The following is a 22042-nucleotide window of genomic DNA, read 5'->3' on the forward strand; positions in this document are numbered from 1 at the left end:
CCATCAGAGATGAACGTTCTGCTGCCAGACTGTCTTGAAAAGTTCTGCACCGTTCTGTATGTCTGAGTAAGGTTGCTGTAAACGTGTGAAAACAGTGAGATCCATATGTGACTGAATTCTGAATAAAGACAGAACATTTTTCACCACTTCATGGCTAGGTCTATTTTGGGTAGGGCAAATGTAGTGCCCCATGATGTCAGCGGGCGCTGAGTGAATAATCCCACCCCCCTAATGCTACCACAAATAGCACTGAACATTTTATTTAAACACAGTCTGTTATTAACTCATGTCACTGCCATCACTGAAATATAACAGCCAGCTGACTGCTGTGCATTTGTTCACTGTGAAAGAAAGCAGCCTGTGTCTTTGCCTCTCTCGAAGCAGCCACAGTTCAATCCCTTTTGTCTGATGGCTTTGCGATGCTAAAGTTCAGTTATGTGTCTGATAATAGATTGTTTCTACCTATTTTGTTTGATTTTTTTTTGCCTCTGTTGACCAACTTCAGCTGCTAATAACCTCTTATCACCAGTTATGCCAATATTTGCTCAGTTTAACTGCTTTCTCTCTTTGTTACAGCCATTTAGGCCACTGTAAACCATTTTTGCTACATGTAACCCATTTCCCTGTTTTTTTCTGACAGTTTTTGCCGCTTTATGCCTTTGTTGCCGCTGTTATTAACCCCTTTTCACAACTTTTTACGCTTATTTGTGTCTATTTTAACTGTATTGCACTTTTTAAGCCAATTTTTTCCATTTTAATCATGTTTTGCTACTTTTAATCAATTTCACTATTTTTCTGCCAGTTATAGCCCTTTTTAACCCTTTTTTGTCAGCTTCTACCTATTTATTGCCTCTGTTGACCAACTTCAGTCGATATTAACCCCTCTTCACCCTTTTTTATGCCATATTTGCTCATTTTAACTGCATTTCTCTGTTTGTTGCACCCATTTGGGCCACTTTAAAACATTTTTTGCTACATGTAACCAATTCCCATTTTTTTCTAACAGTTTTTGCCACTTCAACCCATTTTTTTTTTGCCAATTTATGCCTTTTGTTGACCATTTTTGTGTGAATTAACTCATTTTCACCATTTTTACACCCATTTGGGCTTATTCTAACTGTATGTCAGTGTTTCTTATGCCCATTTTCCCAGTTTAAACTATTTTTTGCTGCGTTTACACCATTTATCTATTTTTTTCTGCTAGTTATAGCCACTTTTAACCCTTTTTACCTGTTTCCCCCTTTCTTGCCTCTGTTGACCAACTATAGCCGCTATTAACCCCTTATCAACACTTTTTATGCCCATATTTGCTCATTTTAACCACATTTCAGCCTTTGTTGCAGCCATTTAGGACACTCACATAACATTGCATGTAACCCATACCACAAATTTTTTCTGCCAGTTTTAACCCATTTTTGCCACTTCATGCCTATTCTGTGACTATTGACCCTTTTTCAACACTTTTTACACCCATTTTTGCCAATTTGAAATGCCTTTAATTGTTTCTTAGTCCCGTTGTTCTCCTTTTAAACCATTTTTTGCTGCATTTAATCCATTCCCCTATTTTTTCTGCTTGTTACAACCACTTTTAGCTCTTTTTTGCCCCTTTTATCTCTTTTTGCCTCTGTTGACCCATTTTTCCCCCGTTTCACCCGATTTCTGTTTCTTTTAAAATACCTTTTACCCCTGTTTTGCAACTTTTAACCCATTTTATGTCTTCCATGAATAGGGGTTTACATTTTGAAGAAGGCTATGTACTATGGCATAAAGTTAAAAAATTATAAATATTTGTTGCTTTGATAACAGCGGTTATTACTTTGGTAAGGAGAAAATCAATAAAATATGGCTATTACTGCTTTACTTTACCAAAATTACTAAAACCACCACCACTATGTGGAGTTGGTCAGTAAGATCAAATGTTTCACTCAGCTGTGTCATCAATATGTTTAGCCCTACTATCATAAAACTGATTGGACATTTCTCTTCCAAAGAGTCTTAAAGTTTTCCACTGTGTGTTTGTTTGTCAATTATTTGGACCACAGGTTCTCCCCAACGTGGTTTGTACATGTATAACTAAGTTGCACTATGAGTCCATTTCCAATGTATCATATAAATGAATGAATGATTTTACTCGAGGTGTGTGTGTGTGTGTGTGTGTGTGTGTGTGTGTGTGTTGGGGGGGGGCACCAAATGAAGGTTCCTTAGTCTGTAGTGTAATTAAGCACAATAATTTATTATTGACTCAAGGTACAGACTTTAAAAGACACAACCCATGGAGAGACAGGGCTGTACAAATAATGTACTAAAGCACAAAAGAGTTGATGTAAGACATTTAAGAAATATTAGATTCAAAGAGGTTTCTCTCTGCATTATGTCTACGTAATGATGACTGGTATTAAACAGAACTATGTCCGATGTTAGTGGTGATTATCTGGAAAACTTCTAAGATTAAAACTGTTAGTGAGGATAATATTCAGTGCTATGAATCATTTGTACCTCTGTCATTTCAAAATATCAGACACACATCTAGAAACATTACTGGAAAATGTTTTAAACAAATAAAACCAACCATTAGAAGCTGTTCTGAATTCCACTAGGTGATTTAACATTTGCATTTAATGCTGTAGAAAATGCAGACACTCAAAGAGTACACCAGATTTGATAAAGGGCAAGGGCTGATCTCAGTTTGATGTTGTGTCTCTCTGTGGTGCTGCGATATGCTGGACAAGAACCTGTAAAAGATACAGAGATGGTAAAGAAGGATGATTAGAGAATGGTTTATATGGGTTAAAGAAACATTTGTCTGCTGTTACAAGCTCCTAGAATAAAAATATAGTAATTTTGTGATTTTTAATTTTTAATCATGTTTGTGTTTAGGTCTACATTCGTTGCACTTTTTGTGCGCAGACAATGTGTGGCAATGTACAGTGTGTATCTCCATTATATTATCTCTATTGTGTGCATTGTCTTCCTACATCAATGCCACATTTATGGCTTTAAACTTTTTGGATAAAGAAACTATAAATAATGTCTTACCTGAGTGCGTGTGGATCTCAGAGCTGCACTCGTGATGACACAGAGAAAGATGAGAAGCGCCAATGCACACAGAGAGGAGGTTAACAGCAAGCCTTCAATGCCAGAAATCTGCTTCTACAACAAAACAAAGGCAAAGAAAGTTAAAGCATGTATGCTGTTCCTGTGACTGAAACCCCCACTGTAAAACTCACTGCTCTGTAGAAATCCCAATGATCGCTGTGGTAAAACCAGGTTAGGAATTGGTATTGGAGGATGCAGGATATCCTGAAGCCACCAGACACAATGATTCCCAGCAGGGAGATCACATACATGGCCAAACACGTTGTCACCTGACAGAGATATGGTATGCTCATTCAGATTTCAGAAGTAGTATTTAAAAACAAAGAGAGACAACAGAGAACAGAAGTGAAACCAGGACATACCATCTTCTTTGATGGGTGAATCTCAGTGTGGATAGACAGACTTCCACAGACAACAAACTGAAAGAAACCCAGAGATTTATCCTCAAAGTAGTTTAATTAATGCTCATGTGAAAAATGCTATGTCTAATTTGGCAAATATTTAAGATATGATGTACCAGAAACCCCTGCCAGAAGGGAATGTAGATGCTCTGAGAGGTTGGCGCATCTTCACTTCCCAGATGAAATCCCATCAGGATCTCTGCACAGCCAAAGATCACTAAGACAATCTGGGAAGGAAAGGATGCATGGGTTAAAGAATCTACAGTGAAATAACAGACTGCACCTTGTTGTTGGGTTTATTTGCATCTGTACAACTTTGGTTTTAAGTATTTAAGAGTTTGGATTTTATTGTAAATTACCCCAAAACTTCTGGGCTCTTTTCTAACGAAGCGATGCAGGGGCTTATTGGACAACAGCACCATGCTGTCCACATCCTGTTTTCCATCCCCTCCTGCTGTTCTCTCTCTAGACGTTGACTCGGTTCCCTCCATCCTCAGCAGACCTGGCAGGAACTAACAGAAAGAGGACTCACAGCTTAAACATCAAAAATAATGTTAGAAAATTTAAAAAGGTGGAATAACTAAGGTTGGTTAAAATGCCTTTTGAATAGAGAAATTAAGAGCAGAGGTTTAACCAAATCATGGAAAGACAAACCTTGTTTTGGTTTCATGCAAACAGGCAGAGTGGTAATGGAAGGGGAGGGTGTGTGAGGACAGAGGAAGTTGAGAAATTTGAGAGTTGCCTTTTTTCATGAGGAGGAGGAGCTGAGGTCTTTGTTTGCACACTAATGCTCTTTATCAGTATGATCAAAATATCATTTGTTCAGCCCAGGGTCCAGTCACAGGGTCAGCAGCCAGGGCCCTCGCTAGGACTCGCAGAGCAGACCTTGGAGCCAGGACCACACTGAAACTGTGAGCATTATTCTTAGGGTCCTTGCACTGACTTTGGAGCTAGGTTCCTATAGACATTATAATCAAGGCCAACCTTGAAGCGAGTCCTCTCTTGAAACTGTAACTGTTATTATTAGGGGCTAAGCAATTAACCTAGGTGCAAGGCCCTATTGAAACCATAAGGGTTCACTCAGGCCTGAGCAGTGACCTCCGAAAAGGACCCTATTGTGACTGTAGGTGTTACTGAGAAGTGCCAAGCTACCAACTGAAGTGCACTAGTGATGGGTCATGCGCAAAAGCTGCGGCTCTGAGGGCCAATGCTTTGCAATGAATCAGAAGAGCCAGCTCTCACTCTGTGTGAGCTGGTTCCCAGTTTTTTGTGAGCTAAACCTAACCCCAGGAAGCTAATTAATTAGAATATACATCTACCCCAATGAGCTACCCCTAAATCCAACCAGTGGAAATTAAAATGCTAAACCTAACCTAAAGCTGAGCGGATGTAGACGCGTTTGCACATGCGCCATTATTTTCTGAGAAATTAAGGTAAAACATAGGGCTACAAAAGATCCTAAATAAAGAGCTGTTTATTTAGCCGGGAGTTGAAAGAGCCAGCTCTTCTTTGGGAACTGAGCCAAAAGAGCCGGCTCTCTGAAAAGAGCTGAACTTCCCGTCACTACCAAGCACTGGCTGTAAGTGTTCTTATTAGGGCCAGAGGACCAAATTTGGAGTGAGGTCCCTTTTGAAACTATGGGTGTTATAGATACGGGCCGAGCAACTAACCTCAGTGCAAGGACCCTGTTGTAACAGTAGGCCTTATCATTAGTGCCCGAGCAATGAATTTGGAGCAAGGACCCTATTTCTATTTTAGGTGTCGCTATTATGGCCCGAGCACCAACTTTGGAGCAGGATCCTACTGAAACTGTAGACCGTATTATAAAGGCCTGACCACTGACTTTGGAGTCAGATCCCTATTGTAACTGTAGGAATTATTATTAGGGCCCCTCTACTACAGTACTATTCTACATCAGCTTCAGCAGATCATCAATAAATTCAGATTCTTCCCATTCTAAGATTTTCATATTGAGCACCCCTACATAGCAGTGTATTTTGTGAATTTTAAGTGCATTTTTACAAAAATTATTTTCTTTATACCAATAAGATTTTATAGCATTTCATGTCATTAACTCTTACTGTGTTTTGTTGTTTTTGTTTGGATTTTCTTGGTATACAAGGCTTAAAAAAGGGGGAAAACAGTGAATGTGGAGGGCCCCTTGCCTGGGTTCGCCCCTGCTTGCAGCCCTGTTTATTATTGTTGTTTGTAGAAAAATAATTCATGCCCTTTAAAATGCATTCTTTGTTAAACGTGATTTTTAAATTGTTTTTAAGAGACTTAAAATTATCGTCGGGTGTTATCAACCTGAGCTGACTCCATCCCCCACTTGGCGGCGGTAGAATCGCGTCAGTTAAACCGGAAGTAGTTACGTTTAGAGTCCTACCCACAATGGAGAGCAGCTCGGATAATGCACGAGTCTATTTACGGATATTAAACCATAACGAATACAGAAGGGCATAATAAGTACATTAGGTTCATATGATTCTGGTTTACTACACTGGTCGTGTTATTGGTCACCGGTGTTTGTTTGGGGTCGGTGACTACTCTCCATGTTTTCAAAGCGCTTCCTGTTAGGAGTTTATCATTTTACATCTTTTCACTCCACCGGTGTATTTTCTTCCATTTAAATTAAATATGAGCGTTTCTCTAGAGTCAACATGACAGCGTTAATATAGAAAAACAACACAAGAGATGCTGTGGTCGGTCTCAGGATTATGGACTGATCTGCGGCCAGTGAACAGTGAGCTCCAGTGGCGCAATCGGTTAGCGCGCGGTACTTATATGACAGTACACTGTAGAGCAATGCCGAGGTTGTGAGTTCGAGCCTCACCTGGAGCAGTCTTTTGGTGATAACAGCACAGATTACATGTTAGTCTTCTGATAAGATCCGATTTCCTTTTAAATCTGAAATTAACAACAGAGGAATCATGTTATTCAAAGCTGTGAAATCAACCTCCTTTCAAGATAAGTGCAGTCACAATCATTTAAATGTTTACTAACAGAGCAAAATCACACACCACAAGTGGGTAAAGTCAGATCACTATAAACCTATATGAAACAAAGAAAATAAGATAAATTCTGAGGAATAACTGAACATAAAGCATGATTACATTTGCATCTTTAAAACCTGCATATACTTACAGTTGTAGCAACACAGTCATTTGTTTGATTCTTATTCAAAAACAACTTCATAATAACCCACCAAGCACTGGAACACATGTAAATTATATATGCAATCATGAATATTGTCTCCAGGTGATAACACACAACCTCTGAAGTACTGTAGTTCAATATAGCTGCATGACCAGCAGGGGGCAATATCTCCCCAGCTCTGATGTGACACTCCCTGAAAGAGTGAAGTTAAAAAACACAACTTTTACATATACAGTGCTTAACAAATTTATTAGACCACCCTAACCCTAACCAAAGTAAGGTTTATGCCACAGCTGCCCTAAATTAACAGCATTGGTAATTACCAAAATCATTTTTTATGTTTCTGCAATGGTTAATACACCAATATGTAGACGCTCTTTAACCAAAATGATATTTTTAATGTTAAAATATTATTATTTTTGTTATCCATGAATGTTCAAATTTACTGATTTACAAAAAACCCTGAAAAATAGTAAAGCACATTAATATTTCTTGATTAATATGTCAAGTTATAATTATTTATTTGCATTCCTGAAGAGAAAAATGAGTTTTAGTGGTTGAATGTTATGCTTGATTAATTTCTGACTTCTCAGAGAAGCCCAGTGAGCCAGCTCAAGTTTGGGTGAATTCAGTTTGAAATTCCTCATTCCTGTTCAAAATGGTAAAACTTGGAGAGCTGACTGAAAATGAAAGAGTCTGCATTAAAGCACTTCATGATTCTGGATGGTCTCTGAGACAAATATGACAGGTGGTCTAATAAATTTGTTAAGCACTGTATGTTAAACAGTTTTTCACTTCAATTGCAAAAACAGAAATCTCATTTAAAAAAAAAAATTCACAAAACCTCTTAATCTTTGGTCAAAATCAAACAATCACATAAAAACAGTTTAACATGCTATCAGGATCAAATACTGTTCTCATTGTAATCACAGCAGATATTTTTTGAGACAGTATTAGGACAAAAAATAAATACAACATAGTGAGATAAAAAAAGAATATATTTCCTGGAATAGATATTTAAAAGAAAGAAAATATTCACAGCTGAAAAGGTGAGTATGAGAGAAGTCAACAATCAAAACACAACATTGCTACTGCTACACAAACAACAAATACTACTACTTATAATGATGATGTTGATAACACATTTTATTCTAGGTCCCCTATTACATTAAGATATTTGCATTGTAACTTAATCATGTGAACACCTGCAGAACCGTACACTATCACTGCACCTAACATTTTGTGTTCTTTATATACTGTACATTACCTTAGTCGATCCAAATTAATAAACAGCCGGAGCCCTGCTATTTTTAAGGCCTAAACCTCCTTTATTTGGAAGAAATAAAAAGAAAATAAAACAACAAAAAGACGTGATAACTGGAAGTTTCTTCCCAGGACATATTTGTTGACATACAACCTAAAATGCACGCTCTAATTGATTTAATGCCATAAAATGTTTTAATCTCAGCAGAATAATGCAAACATTTACTGTACTTACTCAGTGCTGATAGTCCGCTGTATCACCACTAGGTGTCACTGTTGTCCTCTGATTGGACATTGGTTATTGTTGCAGAAGTGAGAGCTTGTATGTGATTGGCTGTCTGTTCCATTTGAATGAAAATAGACTTGTCTGTATCTATAATATACAACTGTATTACTCAGAGAGAGATGACCTGTGCATGCTTACATTTGTTGATGTTTAATTGAAGAGGAGTTAAATGCTCTCTGTGAAAAATATATGACACATATTAAAAATGATTTTTACCTTTCCATGCTGTACATTTAAACCTTTACAGTCAAACAGGAGAAAGCAAGAGTTGCATGCTCTCTCCTAGGATACAGTGTATGAGTGACAACTCGTCAGCAGGGCCGACTAAACATGAGTCTCTGAGAGAAGCCGTCTGTTATAACCACTGAAGCTCAGATATTATTAGCATGAGACTATTATTCTGCAGAAAAGTTGGGATATCTGTGTGAGTGTACCTTTTCTGTTGTAACTTCAGAGTTCTCAGAGTTCTGACTCACGTGTTTTTAAAGTCATCTTGAGCTATGATCCCCTCCTACACCTGTGGCACAGCCATGACTCATAGCGGTCTCTGGTTTGCTTTTTACCTGCAGCTCTCTCTCTGAGTGACAACTCTCAGGCCTGCAGGCTCTCCTTGCAAAATGTGAACCTGTAATTATTATTATTAGCTTTATCATTATGGGCTTTTCCTCCTTGAACTCTCCCTGTAGCACAGAGGACTCCTTGATGAAGACTGACAAGGCTTAACAGCAGAGAAACCCTCAGCTTGGTCCAATTTAGGCTGTGCTTCCTTTCTGGGTTAAAGCTATTTGAATGAATGAAGGTAGATAAAAATACCAAAACCTAGAAAAACAAATCTTCAGAGAACCTTATGGGATAATTCTTTTAACAACAACCAGAAAATAATGTCGTAATCTGTGGGGAATATGAAAATTAATCGCTCATTAGCACTTAATGAATTTGGCTCATTCTGTTTAGTTTTGATAAGTGACTGTTTCTCTTCACAGTTTTGCTAACATTACAACTCCCGACTTTCACTTTTATCTCATATTTTGATGTTAAATAGCATGATTTGTAAATGTTTTCTCAGTTTTGCTGAACATATCAGCTCCTTACTTTTTTTTTCTTTTTAAGGAGGTGGGGTAGTTAACTATGGTAGTATGGCATAGTATGAATGAAAAGGAATGGTAGAATGGAATGGAAAGTATAATGGAATGGAATGGTGAAATGAATTGGAATGGTAGAATGGAATGGTGGAATGGGATGGTAGAATGGAATGGAATGAATGGTAGAATGGAATGGAATGTATAATGAAATGGAAGGGTGAAATGAATTAGAATGGTAGAATGGAATGGAATGGTGAAATGAATTGGAATGGTAGAATGGAATGGTGGAATGGAATGAATGGTAGAACAGAATGGAATGTATAATGGAATGGAATGGTAGACTGGAATGGAAAGTATAATGGAATGGAATGGTGAAATGAATTGGAATGGTAGAATGGAATGGAAAGTATAATGGAATGGAATGGTGGAATGGAATGGGATGGTAGAATAGAATGGAATAGAATTGTAGAATGGACTGGTAGAATGGAATGGAAAGTATAATGGAATGGAATGGTGGAATGGAATGGGATGGTAGAATAGAATGGAATAGAATTGTAGAATGGACTGGTAGAATGGAATGGAAAATATAATGGAATGGAATGGTGAAATGAATTGGAAAAGTAGAATGGAATGGTGGAATGGAATGGGATGGTAGAATAGAATGAAATAGAATTGTAGAATGGACTGGTAGAATGGAATGGAAAGTATAATGGAATGGAATGGTGAAATGAATTGGAATGGTAGAATGGAATGGTGGAATGGGATGGTAGAATGGAATGGAATGAATGGTAGAATGGAATGGAATGTATAATGAAATGGAAGGGTGAAATGAATTAGAATGGTAGAATGGAATGGAATGGTGAAATGAATTGGAATGGTAGAATGGAATGGTGGAATGGAATGAATGGTAGAACAGAATGGAATGTATAATGGAATGGAATAGAATTGTACAATGGACTGGTAGAATGGAATGGAAAGTATAATGGAATGGAATGGTGAAATGAATTGGAATGGTAGAATGGAATGGAAAGTATAATGGAATGGAATTGTAGAATGGACTGGTAGAATGGAATGGAAAGTATAATGGAATGGAATGGTGAAATGAATTGGAATAGTAGAATGGAATGGTGGAATGGAATGGGATGGTAGAATAGAATGGAATAGAATTGTAGAATGGACTGGTAGAATGGAATGGAAAGTATAATGGAATGGAATGGTGAAATGAATTGGAATGGTAGAATGGAATGGTGGAATGGGATGGTAGAATAGAATGGAATAGAATTGTAGAATGGACTGGTAGAATTGAATGGAAAGTATAATGGAATGGAATGGAATGGTGAAATGAATTGGAATGGTAGAATGGAATGGAAAGCATAATGGAATGGAATGGTGGAATGGAATGGGATGGTAGAATAGAATGGAATAGAATTGTAGAATGGACTGGTAGAATGGAATGGAAAGTATAATGGAATGGAATGGTGAAATGAATTGGAATGGTAGAATGGAATGGTGGAATGGGATGGTAGAATAGAATGGAATAGAATTGTAGAATGGACTGGTAGAATGGAATGGAAAGAATAATGGAATGGAATGGTGAAATGAATTGGAATGTGGAATGGAATGGTGGAATGGAATGGGATGGTAGAATAGAATGGAATAGAATTGTAGAATGGACTGGTAGAATGGAATGGAAAGTATAATGGAATGGAATGGTGAAATGAATTGGAATGGTAGAATGGAATGGAAAGTATAATGGAATGGAATGGTGGAATGGAATGGGATGGTAGAATAGAATGGAATAGAATTGTAGAATGGACTGGTAGAATGGAATGGAAAGTATAATGGAATGGAATGGTGAAATGAATTGGAATGGTAGAATGGAATGGTGGAATGGGATGGTAGAATAGAATGGAATAGAATTGTAGAATGGACTGGTAGAATGGAATGGAAAGAATAATGGAATGGAATGGTGAAATGAATTGGAATGTGGAATGGAATGGTGGAATTGAATGGGATGGTAGAATAGAATGGAATAGAATTGTAGAATGGACTGGTAGAATGGAATGGAAAGTATAATGGAATGGAATGGTGAAATGAATTGGAATGGTAGAATGGAATGGTGGAATGGTATGGGATGGTAGAATGGAACTGAACGAATGGTAGAATGGAATGGAAAGTACAATGGAATGGAATGGTGAAATGAATTGACCTATGGCTAAGCCACGCCCCCTCCACTCACTCGGACAAACAATGAAGATTCAGTGACAGGCGCTATAGCAGTTGTCACGGCAGGTGACATTTTACAGGAGGCCATTGATGATTTTTGGAGACAGAACGATCACATATCATCTAAATATCATCTAAACTACACATTGGAGGAATAAATTTATCATTTTATTGTCGAGAAGGTCAATAAAAAGCTTCAGTTACAAGCCAAAATTAAAGGTCCCAGTGCAAACATGATAAACCGCATCTCGTTGCCATCACAATGTCAGACCACAAGATAGAGGATCGGCATCAAAGTGCCACTAAAGTTAAGGTTTTTGGCTCAGAATATGAGAAAAATAAAACAGCCTTTTTACCATCTTTACCAAGAGTGTCTCTCTGTTAGTTTGGTGCTACAGTATTTACATTGAATCATTCAGCATAATGTTTGCCAACCTTTGCTATCTTGGCTATTACAGATAAGTTCATGAAGCTAAGCTCCAGAAGTTAAGGTTAGTTTAACTAGAGCCCTTTGGACAACAGCTAACAATAATGTACGATCACCAAAGTACAAAAACTATAACAAAAAATGCCAATGAACTCCCAACAAACAATGTGACACAATGAACAATGCAGCTAAGGCTCATGTTAGGCTAATTTAGCTAACAATTTAGCTGACAATATGTAGCCTCAAAGACGATGTTGGCTTACCTTAGAACAGCTGTAGACATCCGTGTTAATTTTATTCATGCTGAGTTGATGTTGTGGTCTACTGTACAACTATATCCAAAGAAGACACTTTTCTTGGTTAAGATGTGGCTTAGGAAAGGGTAAAAAATACACTCCGTCGCCCAGCCTCTCAGGATACCTTGTGTTGGAGTCGCATGTACCCCATGAACACCGTTTGACCATTTTTTATACTTAAAATCTCAAAAAAACCTCATAAAAAATTTAACACAAATCAGTGGTGGATGAGGGGCAGGTTCTGATATCATCTTCGGTTTTAGTGTGTCTTAATCTTAGTAGCACTGGGGGTGATGGTATTCTGATGTTGACCGAAGACTCCTTTTTTACTTTAGGCCGACTTAATGCCATTTTTGGGCTGCTTCTCTTTCGTCTGTTCTGGCCTCCTTGGTGGTCGACTGAATGAGCTAGTCTCAGGTGTAGAAACCTTCCTCTGGATCAGGCCCACTTAGGTCTAAGTGTTTTGTTACGTGCATTATCTGTAGAATTCTTTTTGGCCTTGGATTTTGGACTTGATCCAGCTTATGGTCTTGAAACCTTCTTCACTTTAGTCCTGGGTCTATCTGTTAATTTCTGCTTCCCATTTGTAAATTTCTTCAAATTAATGTAGGTCCACTTTCAGATGTTGGACCCTTTTTCTGGATCTGGGTCACTCTGGGCAGAGGTCTCTCTGTAATTTTTTTGTGTGCTGTCCGTAAATTCGTCTGATAGCTTGGAGGATGGGGTGACTGTTGATTTTGGCCCTGATCCAGTTTTAGGTCTTGTGGCCTTGTGAACCAGGGTGGCTTTGACCTGGGGTCTGTCACTGTCTGTTGATTTTGCCAGGGGGCTTGGGGGTCTTTTTGGCCCTGGTCCAGCTGGGGGTGTTGGGACCTTCTTCAGGGGCAGGGCTACCTTGGTCTTGGGTCTCTCTGTAATTTTTTGTGTGCTGTCCATAGACTTTAGAAAGAATTGGACCAACCCTGCGTGACGTCAGTCGTCTGCTTACAAAAGCCTTTTGAAGCCAATCCGTGGAGGCTTCCATATTGAAACCCGCCCACTAAGCGCGACTTCCTGTCAGCCTGTTAGCTAGCATTCCGGTTGACAGAAACAGAGCCTCTGCCCGCTGAGCTAGCTGTCAATCAAATGAGACGTGCCAATCAGCTTTCATCCTAAATATAATCCAAACGATCGTGGTACAAAAAAATTAATCCCCCGTACAGGGGGAGCACAATAAGACACTAGCTAATGGGACATGTTTGGTGTTTTGAACCAGGCTGTAAAACAATTTATTTTGTGTGTCAAAACAGGCTGTTTAACAGGTGTGCAGACGGGACTTCCAGTGTTCCTGTAGCCAGCCTCAAGTGGACACTTGCGGTATAGCATTTTTTTGCACTTCCGTGTTGGCTTCATTTTTCAGGACTGGAGGTTGCCGCTTGTTTAGACAGTGTGAGTGCAGGCCAAAGGGGGGGGGGGTGGGGGAGGTGGGTCAAATGGCTTTAACACAGTATGAGCACAGATTGCCTTGTGTGAGTGCGGTCTAATCTGTTGCTCATGTGCCCAGTACACACACCCGGTCATCTGACTGGGGAAAGGGGCTCAGACTGTTAACTAAAGTACAACTTGTTCAGAATTTACTAGTTATTTAGCAGTGTCTTATTCCAGAAAATCATTAAAAAAAACCCCACACAGACATCCATAATTATAAAATAGCAGGGCTGCAAACCCCGGTCCCCTGAGCAACAGACATCTTTATTACTGCTCAGTGGTGTGCACAGACTTTTTCAAGGGCAGGGGTGAAAAGAAAAAAAAAGGTCACATACAGCGTGTTCTTGCCACTGAAGAGGGCACTAAGTTTGGCATGTTTTCGAGGGCACTTTAGACATGTTTATGTTATACAAATGGCAAATTATATAGCCTTAAAACAGACTAACTAGACAGACTACTCAAGTTAGTTTGTAGTTAGGATCAGCATCCACAGGAACTGTGTAGATTCAACTGTGAAGAACACACATAAATAAATAAATAAATAAATCCTTAGTGGGTCTGGGGGGTCTTCCCCCAGAACATTTTCAACTAAGTAGATGCCATTTCCTATATTCTAGTGCATTTTAACATCATATTAGCAATAGATAATCCTAACTGGTTCTGTGAGATATAGTTCTGGCTCAATATAGATCCAAAAAGGGCCCAGCATAAAAGTCATTGCAACAGTGATGTTTCATAGCATTTCTTGGTCCTAATGGTCTTCTGGAGTTTAGTGTGTTTTTTCCACCCAAGAGGGCAGTTTAGTGTTTTTTGCCAACCAGGAGGGCACTTTAGCAGCATTTTGTCTCCCAAGAAGGCACTTTAGCACGCATTTTGGCTCCCAGGAAGGCACTTTAGCAGCATTTTGTCTCCCAAGAAGGCACTTTAGCATGCATTTTGGCTCCCAAGAAGGCACTTTAGCATGCATTTTGGCTCGCAAGAAGGCACTTTAGCATGCATTTTGGCTCCCAAGAAGGCACTTTAGCACGCATTTTGGCTCCCAAGAGGGCACTTTAGCGATTGTTTTTCAACAATTGGGCCACGGGGGGGGGGGCAACCCCCCCGCGCACACCACTGTTACTGCTGAACTACCTGATAAGCTGATGATGTAGGCGTAGTTTACGTACAAAGCAAAGACGACACCTGAAGTGGCTGGAAAAATCTATAAAACACGTATGTGTACGAAACGCTGGTTTCCTTAAATTTCACAGATGTGAGCTGAACAACAACTTCTGGAGCATCTGGAGTGACTGAGCAATCACTCAAAAACTCGTTGGCCAATAGGGATACGCCCCAGAAAAGCTTGCCCACACGAGAGAGTTGTGTCAGAACTGAGAGCAAAAAAATCAAGAAACGCAAACAAAGAATCAGGCAGCGCAAACGCAAAACTGAGAAGCAAGAGCAAAAGTCTGATCACTGAGAGAGAAAAACAGGAACTGTAAATAAAAAGATAGATTTTCAAAATTCAAAGACTGATAATTATGTTGGTATTTTAAATTTGTTCTCTTGATGTGAACATTTTTTTGCTTGGATCACAGTTTTTTTGTTCTCAAATGCTAATTTTCGTTTGATACTGAAAAAGTTTTGTTTAAATCTTTTTGACACAAATCTCAAAATATGTTTTTACTATAATCCCGATACACATTATATATTGCGATGTTTTGAAATGGCCTCTCAGCAGCTGTATTTAATTCTGCCCCTAATGACACCAGTTTGGTGATAAAAATAGACTGTTCTATTGGATTTTTAATAAAATTGCAGAAAGAGTAAAAATCACTATAAAGCCAAATTTAACAGTTTTATTTTGAAAAGGGCTTCATTCAATCTTTAACTTATAAATCAAACATACATAATCATGGAATACTCGGTCTTTTACAGTGTATGGAACGTCCTGAAATGTTTTCTGTTATGTTTACTATTGCTGATTATAAAATGTTTTTTTTCTTTATTAAGGGTGAAGCAAACACACACAAAACTCACCATTCCTGCATGCAGTCAGAGGCCAAACTCCTGCAGTCTAGTCCACCATTCAGGCTCACAGCTGTGTTTATATTGATCCTTTATCTGTGCTGATGGACGCTGGACCAGTTTCTGACAAGTTCATAACATGAGAGCATCTTTAGATCTTATTCAAGAAGCTCTCCTGTGTGATCACGGGGGAAAAGCTTGTCTGGAGGCGGGAACAGTTTAACTACTCGTGGTCTGTGTTTTGAGCTGTTAGGCTGAGATAGGGCTCCGTAGTTGTGAAGATGTGGATCACATTTGTCCCCTGCTGAGCCGTCTTCTCTCTGACCTGTACGACTCTGGCAGGGCGTTTTCAGCAAAATGCTCACGCCCAGGCAAATCACGTATCAGCGCTGTTTCTTGTTGTCCGTCTCAAAACTCTGCTAACTCTCCAGGCTGCTTTGTTTACCATTGATGTGCAGTGCTGCTTTGAAGACAGTCTAATATAACAGAGCTTATTTTCTGATAAACCTGAGTTTAAGGGACAAATTACTCATGGTACAATCTTTGCAGTGATTCTCTGAGCCAAGCTAATCGCTAACATCAGACATGAAATACACGGCTTACTCACAATAAAATCAGTTAGCCATGAATATAATATTTTGTTAATATTAAACATACAAACAACAAGCTAGTGGGCAACCATAGACTGTAGAAAGAATTGGACAAACTCTGTGTGACGTCAGTCGTCTGCTTACAATAGGCGGACTCAAACAGCTCTTGAAGCCAATCTGTGGAGGCTTCCATACTGAAATCACGGTCTCAAGAGACCACAACAATATTGACAGATTTCACTGTTTTGTTTTAACATTTTTTCCTGTAGAACAAGAGTCAAAACAGCACACCACACTTTACCCGGTTTTATTCGCCAACTACCATAGTCTCGGCCTTGTCTCGCCAAATCTCACTTTATACTGGCTTTAGCGTCAAAATGCTACAACGGTTAGCTGTTAGCCACATTGCTAAGCCCACTGCGGTAGCAATTTCTGTCCTTTGTCAGTCTTTCTATGATGTGTTTTACAGTACACGTTGTTAAACACTCGTTTTGTTGCCACAAATAAACAAGTTGCTCCTCCATTTCTGACTAAATACTTCCTGTTTACTATCGTTGCCATGGCTGTGTTTTCATTTTATATTCTCCTTCAGTCAGCTTGCTTCCTGATTGGCTATTGTTCTGTTATACTCACTCAATTCTGCTCATGTCCTTGGTGTTCAGCCTAAATATCAGGTTTTTGGATTCTAAGTACTGAACATGTTTAATATTTACGATTAAGAGTGTCTCTGATCAGGTTGCAAAGGGAAATAGTCACTCTTAACCCACCACACCACAGGATAATCTGGCAGGATAATTTTCAGGAACCATCCAATAATTGGACCTTCACTGACTTTGGTTGGAAGGATGGATTCAGCCAGCTAACATCGGCACGGTTATCTTGTAACGTGTGGCACATTTTTGTGTTAATACAGGCTACCGTATATAGTTTTTGTGCATTTACGGTTTCTCTCATCTGCAAACACAACAGAAAAACAATCTGATTGTACAACAAATTCGCACTACCTGGGGGGGATCTAGTGATGGCCAGTCCCTCTTAAAGACTGAATGGCTAAAATCATTTACAATGATTGGCTGTTTGTTTGTTAGCCAGTCATGTAAATCTGTGATGCAGTCTTGTAAAGAATCTTTAAATCTGCACTAGATTGGTTTAATTAATTGTACTCTGAAGCGGCCCTGTCTGCCTTATATTTTCCTGTATGTGGCCCTCATCAAAATTTCTTACCAGCCCTGCTTTACACACACATGGGCCGATAAACAATCAGGCTACCATCTGTAAAGGCCACTCCTCTCAGTCTTGAATTGAACATAAACCCACAGACAGTTCAGAAGCTTAAACATCCTTCGAGCTGCATAAACCTCTGAGTGAGGACACAGAGGATGTGAGAGTGACTCTTCTTCTGTGTTCACATCTCACATTACCCTCCTCACTGTAAGAGCTTCTGCCTGTTCTGACAGTTAGGGTTAAACCCCCCTCCCCCTTCTGGAGCTGTGGATCTGTCCCAGCCTGCACACAGGAATGTACTATTGAGAAATCTGTGCACCACAAACCCTCCAACCACTACAACATGTAATCAGATCCAGACCCACAGCCCCCATCCTTGACTGCAATCTATAACTCTGTACCTCTACCTCCCTCTCTCGTTCCCTCTCTCTCTGAATGACATGCACACACAAAGAAAACACAAACACACACACTGAGACGCACACCATCACACCAACCTGTTAGCATGTACAGACACAGGTCTACAGTTCATAAAACCAGCTCTATATAGAGGAACGTCAGGATAAATCAAAGAGAACGACATTAAGTACAATCACATATCAGATGTTTACTGGCTCTCTGTTGAATGAAAGTATGAAGTCTGCAGTCTTTGTTACAAAACTTTATAATGTGATGCAAAACTATTACCACAAAGAATTCAGTTTTATATGCATATTATGATGTGAAGCCCACAACCATCATTCTCCTTCATGTTCCTGTACTCAGCACAACAGAGCCTTTTTAGGCCCAAAGGATAACAGTGATCAGCACACGTGTTTTTACGATTTTCCACCTGAGAAAGAGGTCATTTTCAAACCCCAGGTTGTTTAAATAGCACATGAATTCACACTAAAAATGAATAATGAGGCACAAAACTGCCAAATTCCTACCTTGGCTTGAGAAATACTTGCTGTTAACTATACAGACACAAATGCAGGATGGCTGCCACATGTCTCCAGAGTTGGTTTGATGTTTCAGCTGTGCACATCCTCAAAAAACATAGGCACAAATTAAATGGTTACACTGGGAGCGTCATGCAGAGGGAAAATGATAGGGATGGAGTGCACACGGTGCTGATCTGACCATTTGCCATCAGTCCAAGCTTATCTGATGTAACTGTTGATTATCAGTTTATTATGCTGATTTTGAGCTCAGAATTATCACAATTTTCTTTTTTTTTTTTTAATTTTTTTTAAAGATTTATTTTTGGCCTTTTTGCCTTTATTTGATAGTATAGGACAGGGGATAGAGTCGGAAACAGGGGAGAGAGCGGGGAGAGACATGCAGGAAATAGTGCCACGGGCCGGATTCGAACCCGGGTCGCCTGCGTATATGGCATGCGCCTTAACCACTCGACTACCGGCGCGCCATCACAATTTTCACTGTTTCCATGTTTGTAGTTTACATCCCACACATCAGGTAGTTTAGCCTGAGCTCGCTCATGTGCCATCTAGAAGTGTCCTCCAGTAACATGTTTCATAAACAGGCAAGTATATTTTCAACTATGCTCATGACAGAAATATGCAAGGCCTTCCCTGAAAGAGACGTCTGGATGGGAGCATATGTTGCTCTAAAACCTCTACATACTTAAAGCATTACTTTTAAGCAGGGCTTGACATTTACACCTGCCAACTAGCCAAATGCGGGTGGATTTCGGCCATGGCTGGTAACAGCCAACTCTAACTAGCCACGATGGCAGGTTGAATTTATCAGTGTCACAACTTATGCTTCACTCTGACCGTGCTTGTCTGTTAGCCATTATGATTTAGGCTTGTTACAGAGAGGCCATTCGGCACATAAAAGCTCAAACTTCCCTCCAAAATAACAGAAAAGTGGCTGGTCTCTTTATGTCTTTATGTCTTTATTTAGCACATTTAAAAAAAAACACAGTCAGACAACAAAAAGTGAATAAAAGTAAATCACATGTGCAGGTGAGGTAGAAACCCACTATGGGCTTATCTTAACAACCTCACCTAAGGAGATCAACATGTAGAAATTAACCACAATATCAAATACCAAGTTCTAATTGAATTAAAATACACAATAGAAAAAATAATACATAAACATAGAAAACATACATTAATGATTGTATCTTCATCTATTTGTGCGTTTTTTTCAAGTACAGAATCATGCCTGTTTTTAAAACAGTACCCAGGCATGAAGACCACAGGCATCCAATACTGACCTGCGGTCTTGTCCCTTGTTCGCAGAGATTTCTCCATATTCCATATTGATGATATTATGCACTGTAAATGCTGGGATATTCAAAGTCTTTGCAATTTTACATTGAGGAACATATTTCTGAAATTGTTCCACAATTTTTAGATGAAGTTTTTCTCAGACTGGTGAACCTCTGCCCATCTTCTCTTCTGAGAGACTCTGCCTCTCTAAAACGCTCCTTTCATACCCAGTCAAGTTACTGACCTGTTGCCAATGTTTTTCATTAGCACCGCTTTTCCAGCCTTTTGTTACCCCGTCTCTATTTTTCTGAGATGTGCTGAAGCCATCAAATTCAAAATGAGCTATTATGTTTCATGAAATTTTAAAATTTCTCAGTTTTAACATCTGATATTTTGTGTATATTCCATTGTGAATAAAATATGGTTTTATGAGTTTTGCGAATCATTGCATTCTGGTTTTATATACATTTTCCACATCGTCCCAACTTTTTTGGAATTTGGGTTTTACTCTCCCCTAGAATGCTTCTGTGCTGACATTACTGTAACCTTGCCTGTCCCTCAGACATCTATGAACCTCAGTGTCATGCAGTTAGCAGCTGTTATGACTCCCTTTAACAATGAACAAACCACCTCTAACCACCACATCTCCTTTCTCCTCCTCATCTTTCTAAGGCAGGATGGCTCTTTAAGCTTTTTCTCATCACTCTTCTGAGGAAGCTCTGACTATGTGCTGTTTTTCTAAACAGAAACCCACAGCTTGATGACACAGACTGAAGCAGCAAGGTGTTTTAAATGATTGCTGATTAAACAGCTAATGGGAAACATCTGCACAGTCTGACTGTAAGGGATCCAAAAGTGTCTGTCTAAACTAGGTCTGACACACTCGCTCACACACTGAGCCGTTGTCAGTCTATTTGTGGAGTGTTTTTGTAGCTGTTCTCAGCTGAGGAAATGAATTTAAAATGTGTTTCTGTGTTAGATCAAACCGTGTGTGTGTGTGTGTGTTTAAAAAGTCAGTGTGTGTGTAAAACCATCATCACAGTTTAACTCTTTCCTCTGTAGTCCCTTTTCTCAAGAAACTGAAGTCTAGTAATTCCAGTTTTTGGTTTAAACAGTGTGTAAGTTCTATTTTTTACTACTTTTCAAGATTAATTGCATTAATTAACTACAATCTACAATGCACTATTTCTTTTTAATCACAATTAATCTCATGCTTTGTTGAGCCTTTCAACACAGTCTTGTTCAGCCACTTTTTTAAAGATTTGTTTTGGGGCCTTTATTTGATAGGGGAATGACAGTGGATTGAGTCGGAAACAGGGAAGAGAGTGGGGAGAGACATGTAGCAAAGGGCCACAGGTCGTATTCGAGCCCCGGCCGCCCGCGTACATGGGTAGCGCCTTAAACCACTTAACCCTCTGCATGCCTACTTCTTTGGTTATTTTTCGGTACGTTTTATTTTAAACAGCACAGCAGCAGAATTTCCTGGCACTCGTTGGAAATATGGTTCTGATTTAAGTCACCCCTAGATATTAAAAAGGCTTGGAAAATTAAAGCGTTTAACACTGATCTTCCACCAGATGGCAGTGTGAGAAATTTTGGCACCAAAGACTGTAAAAAGAATTGAACAAAACCTGTGTGATGTCAGCCGTTTGATTACAATAGGTGGACTCAAACAGCTTTTAAAGCCAATCTGGGACAGATTCCATATAGAAATCACGGCCCTTAACCGAGCTTTGGATCAACCTAATGGCCCCCCCCCACTAAGCACGACTTCCTGTCAACTAGCTAGCTAGCATTCTGGTTGACAGAAAAGTAGCTTTTGCCTGTCAAACTATCTGTCAATCAAATGAGATGTGCCAATAAATGCGCAGTGAGGTCTTTACAACACAATAGAAAATGAGGCAGTAAAATCTGCTCCAGGATGGTGTGGAAGTGTTCGTTAAAAGAGCTGAAGCCGCGTCCACTCACGAGAAATATGATCCTCTCAGGTTTTACAAAATGCTTTGGATCAGAGTGTAGCTGCCTGGCTCTTATATAGTGAAGGTTTATGATCAGGAGTTCAGTCATTGTGTTTTATTTTGAAGTTGATTGAATACTTTCCTTGCATGTTTTTCCAGCTGTCTGGATGGCATTTGGATTGACCCATTAGGATGGCGGCAGCCTCTGGAAATGGGCCTGACATGTATCTCCAGCAAAATGGAGCAAAGTGGCACTTCTGAGACATGCCAGAGACAGACGGGAATGCTGGCAGTGGAATTGCAAAGACTGACAAGAAAGGGAATCAATTTGCTCCACAGTGCAG

General features: G+C 39.3%; 1 protein-coding gene and 1 non-coding gene across 3 annotated transcripts; one reads left to right on the top strand and one right to left on the bottom strand.

Annotated features, from left to right (window-relative positions):
* Positions 1–2235: 2235 nt before the first annotated feature.
* Positions 2236–6725, bottom strand: LOC121511390 (membrane-spanning 4-domains subfamily A member 4D-like). Of its 2 annotated transcripts, XM_041790047.1 has the most exons (8): positions 6642–6725; positions 6331–6404; positions 3857–4009; positions 3614–3724; positions 3459–3515; positions 3228–3365; positions 3037–3150; positions 2236–2732 (listed from the first exon to the last, which is right to left on the bottom strand). In XM_041790047.1, the coding sequence occupies exons 3-8, from the start codon at positions 3986–3988 to the stop codon at positions 2682–2684; spliced, it is 603 nt and encodes a 200-aa protein (XP_041645981.1). In that variant the 5' UTR covers positions 3989–4009; positions 6331–6404; positions 6642–6725; the 3' UTR covers positions 2236–2681. The 2 variants fall into 2 exon arrangements, with proteins under 2 accessions (XP_041645981.1, XP_041645982.1); XM_041790048.1 differs by lacking the exons at positions 6331–6404; positions 6642–6725 and adding an exon at positions 4152–4206.
* trnai-uau lies at positions 6245–6338 on the top strand. The gene is made up of 2 exons: positions 6245–6282; positions 6303–6338. It is a non-coding gene; the product is annotated as a tRNA-Ile (tRNA).
* Positions 6726–22042: the final 15317 nt, after the last annotated feature.

Source organism: Cheilinus undulatus, linkage group 6, assembly GCF_018320785.1.
Source record: "Cheilinus undulatus linkage group 6, ASM1832078v1, whole genome shotgun sequence".
Lineage (NCBI taxonomy): Eukaryota > Metazoa > Chordata > Actinopteri > Labriformes > Labridae > Cheilinus > Cheilinus undulatus.

Coding starts and splice junctions, on each gene's coding strand:
- LOC121511390 (XM_041790047.1), bottom strand. CDS start 3,988: ATGGAGGGAACCGAGTCAACGTCTAGAGAGAGAACAGCAGGAGGGGAT. Junction 3,516..3,613: donor CCTTCTGGCAGGGGTTTCTG/GTACATCATATC, acceptor GGTTTCTTTCAG/TTTGTTGTCTGTGGAAGTCT. Junction 3,366..3,458: donor TTCACCCATCAAAGAAGATG/GTATGTCCTGGT, acceptor TATCTCTGTCAG/GTGACAACGTGTTTGGCCAT.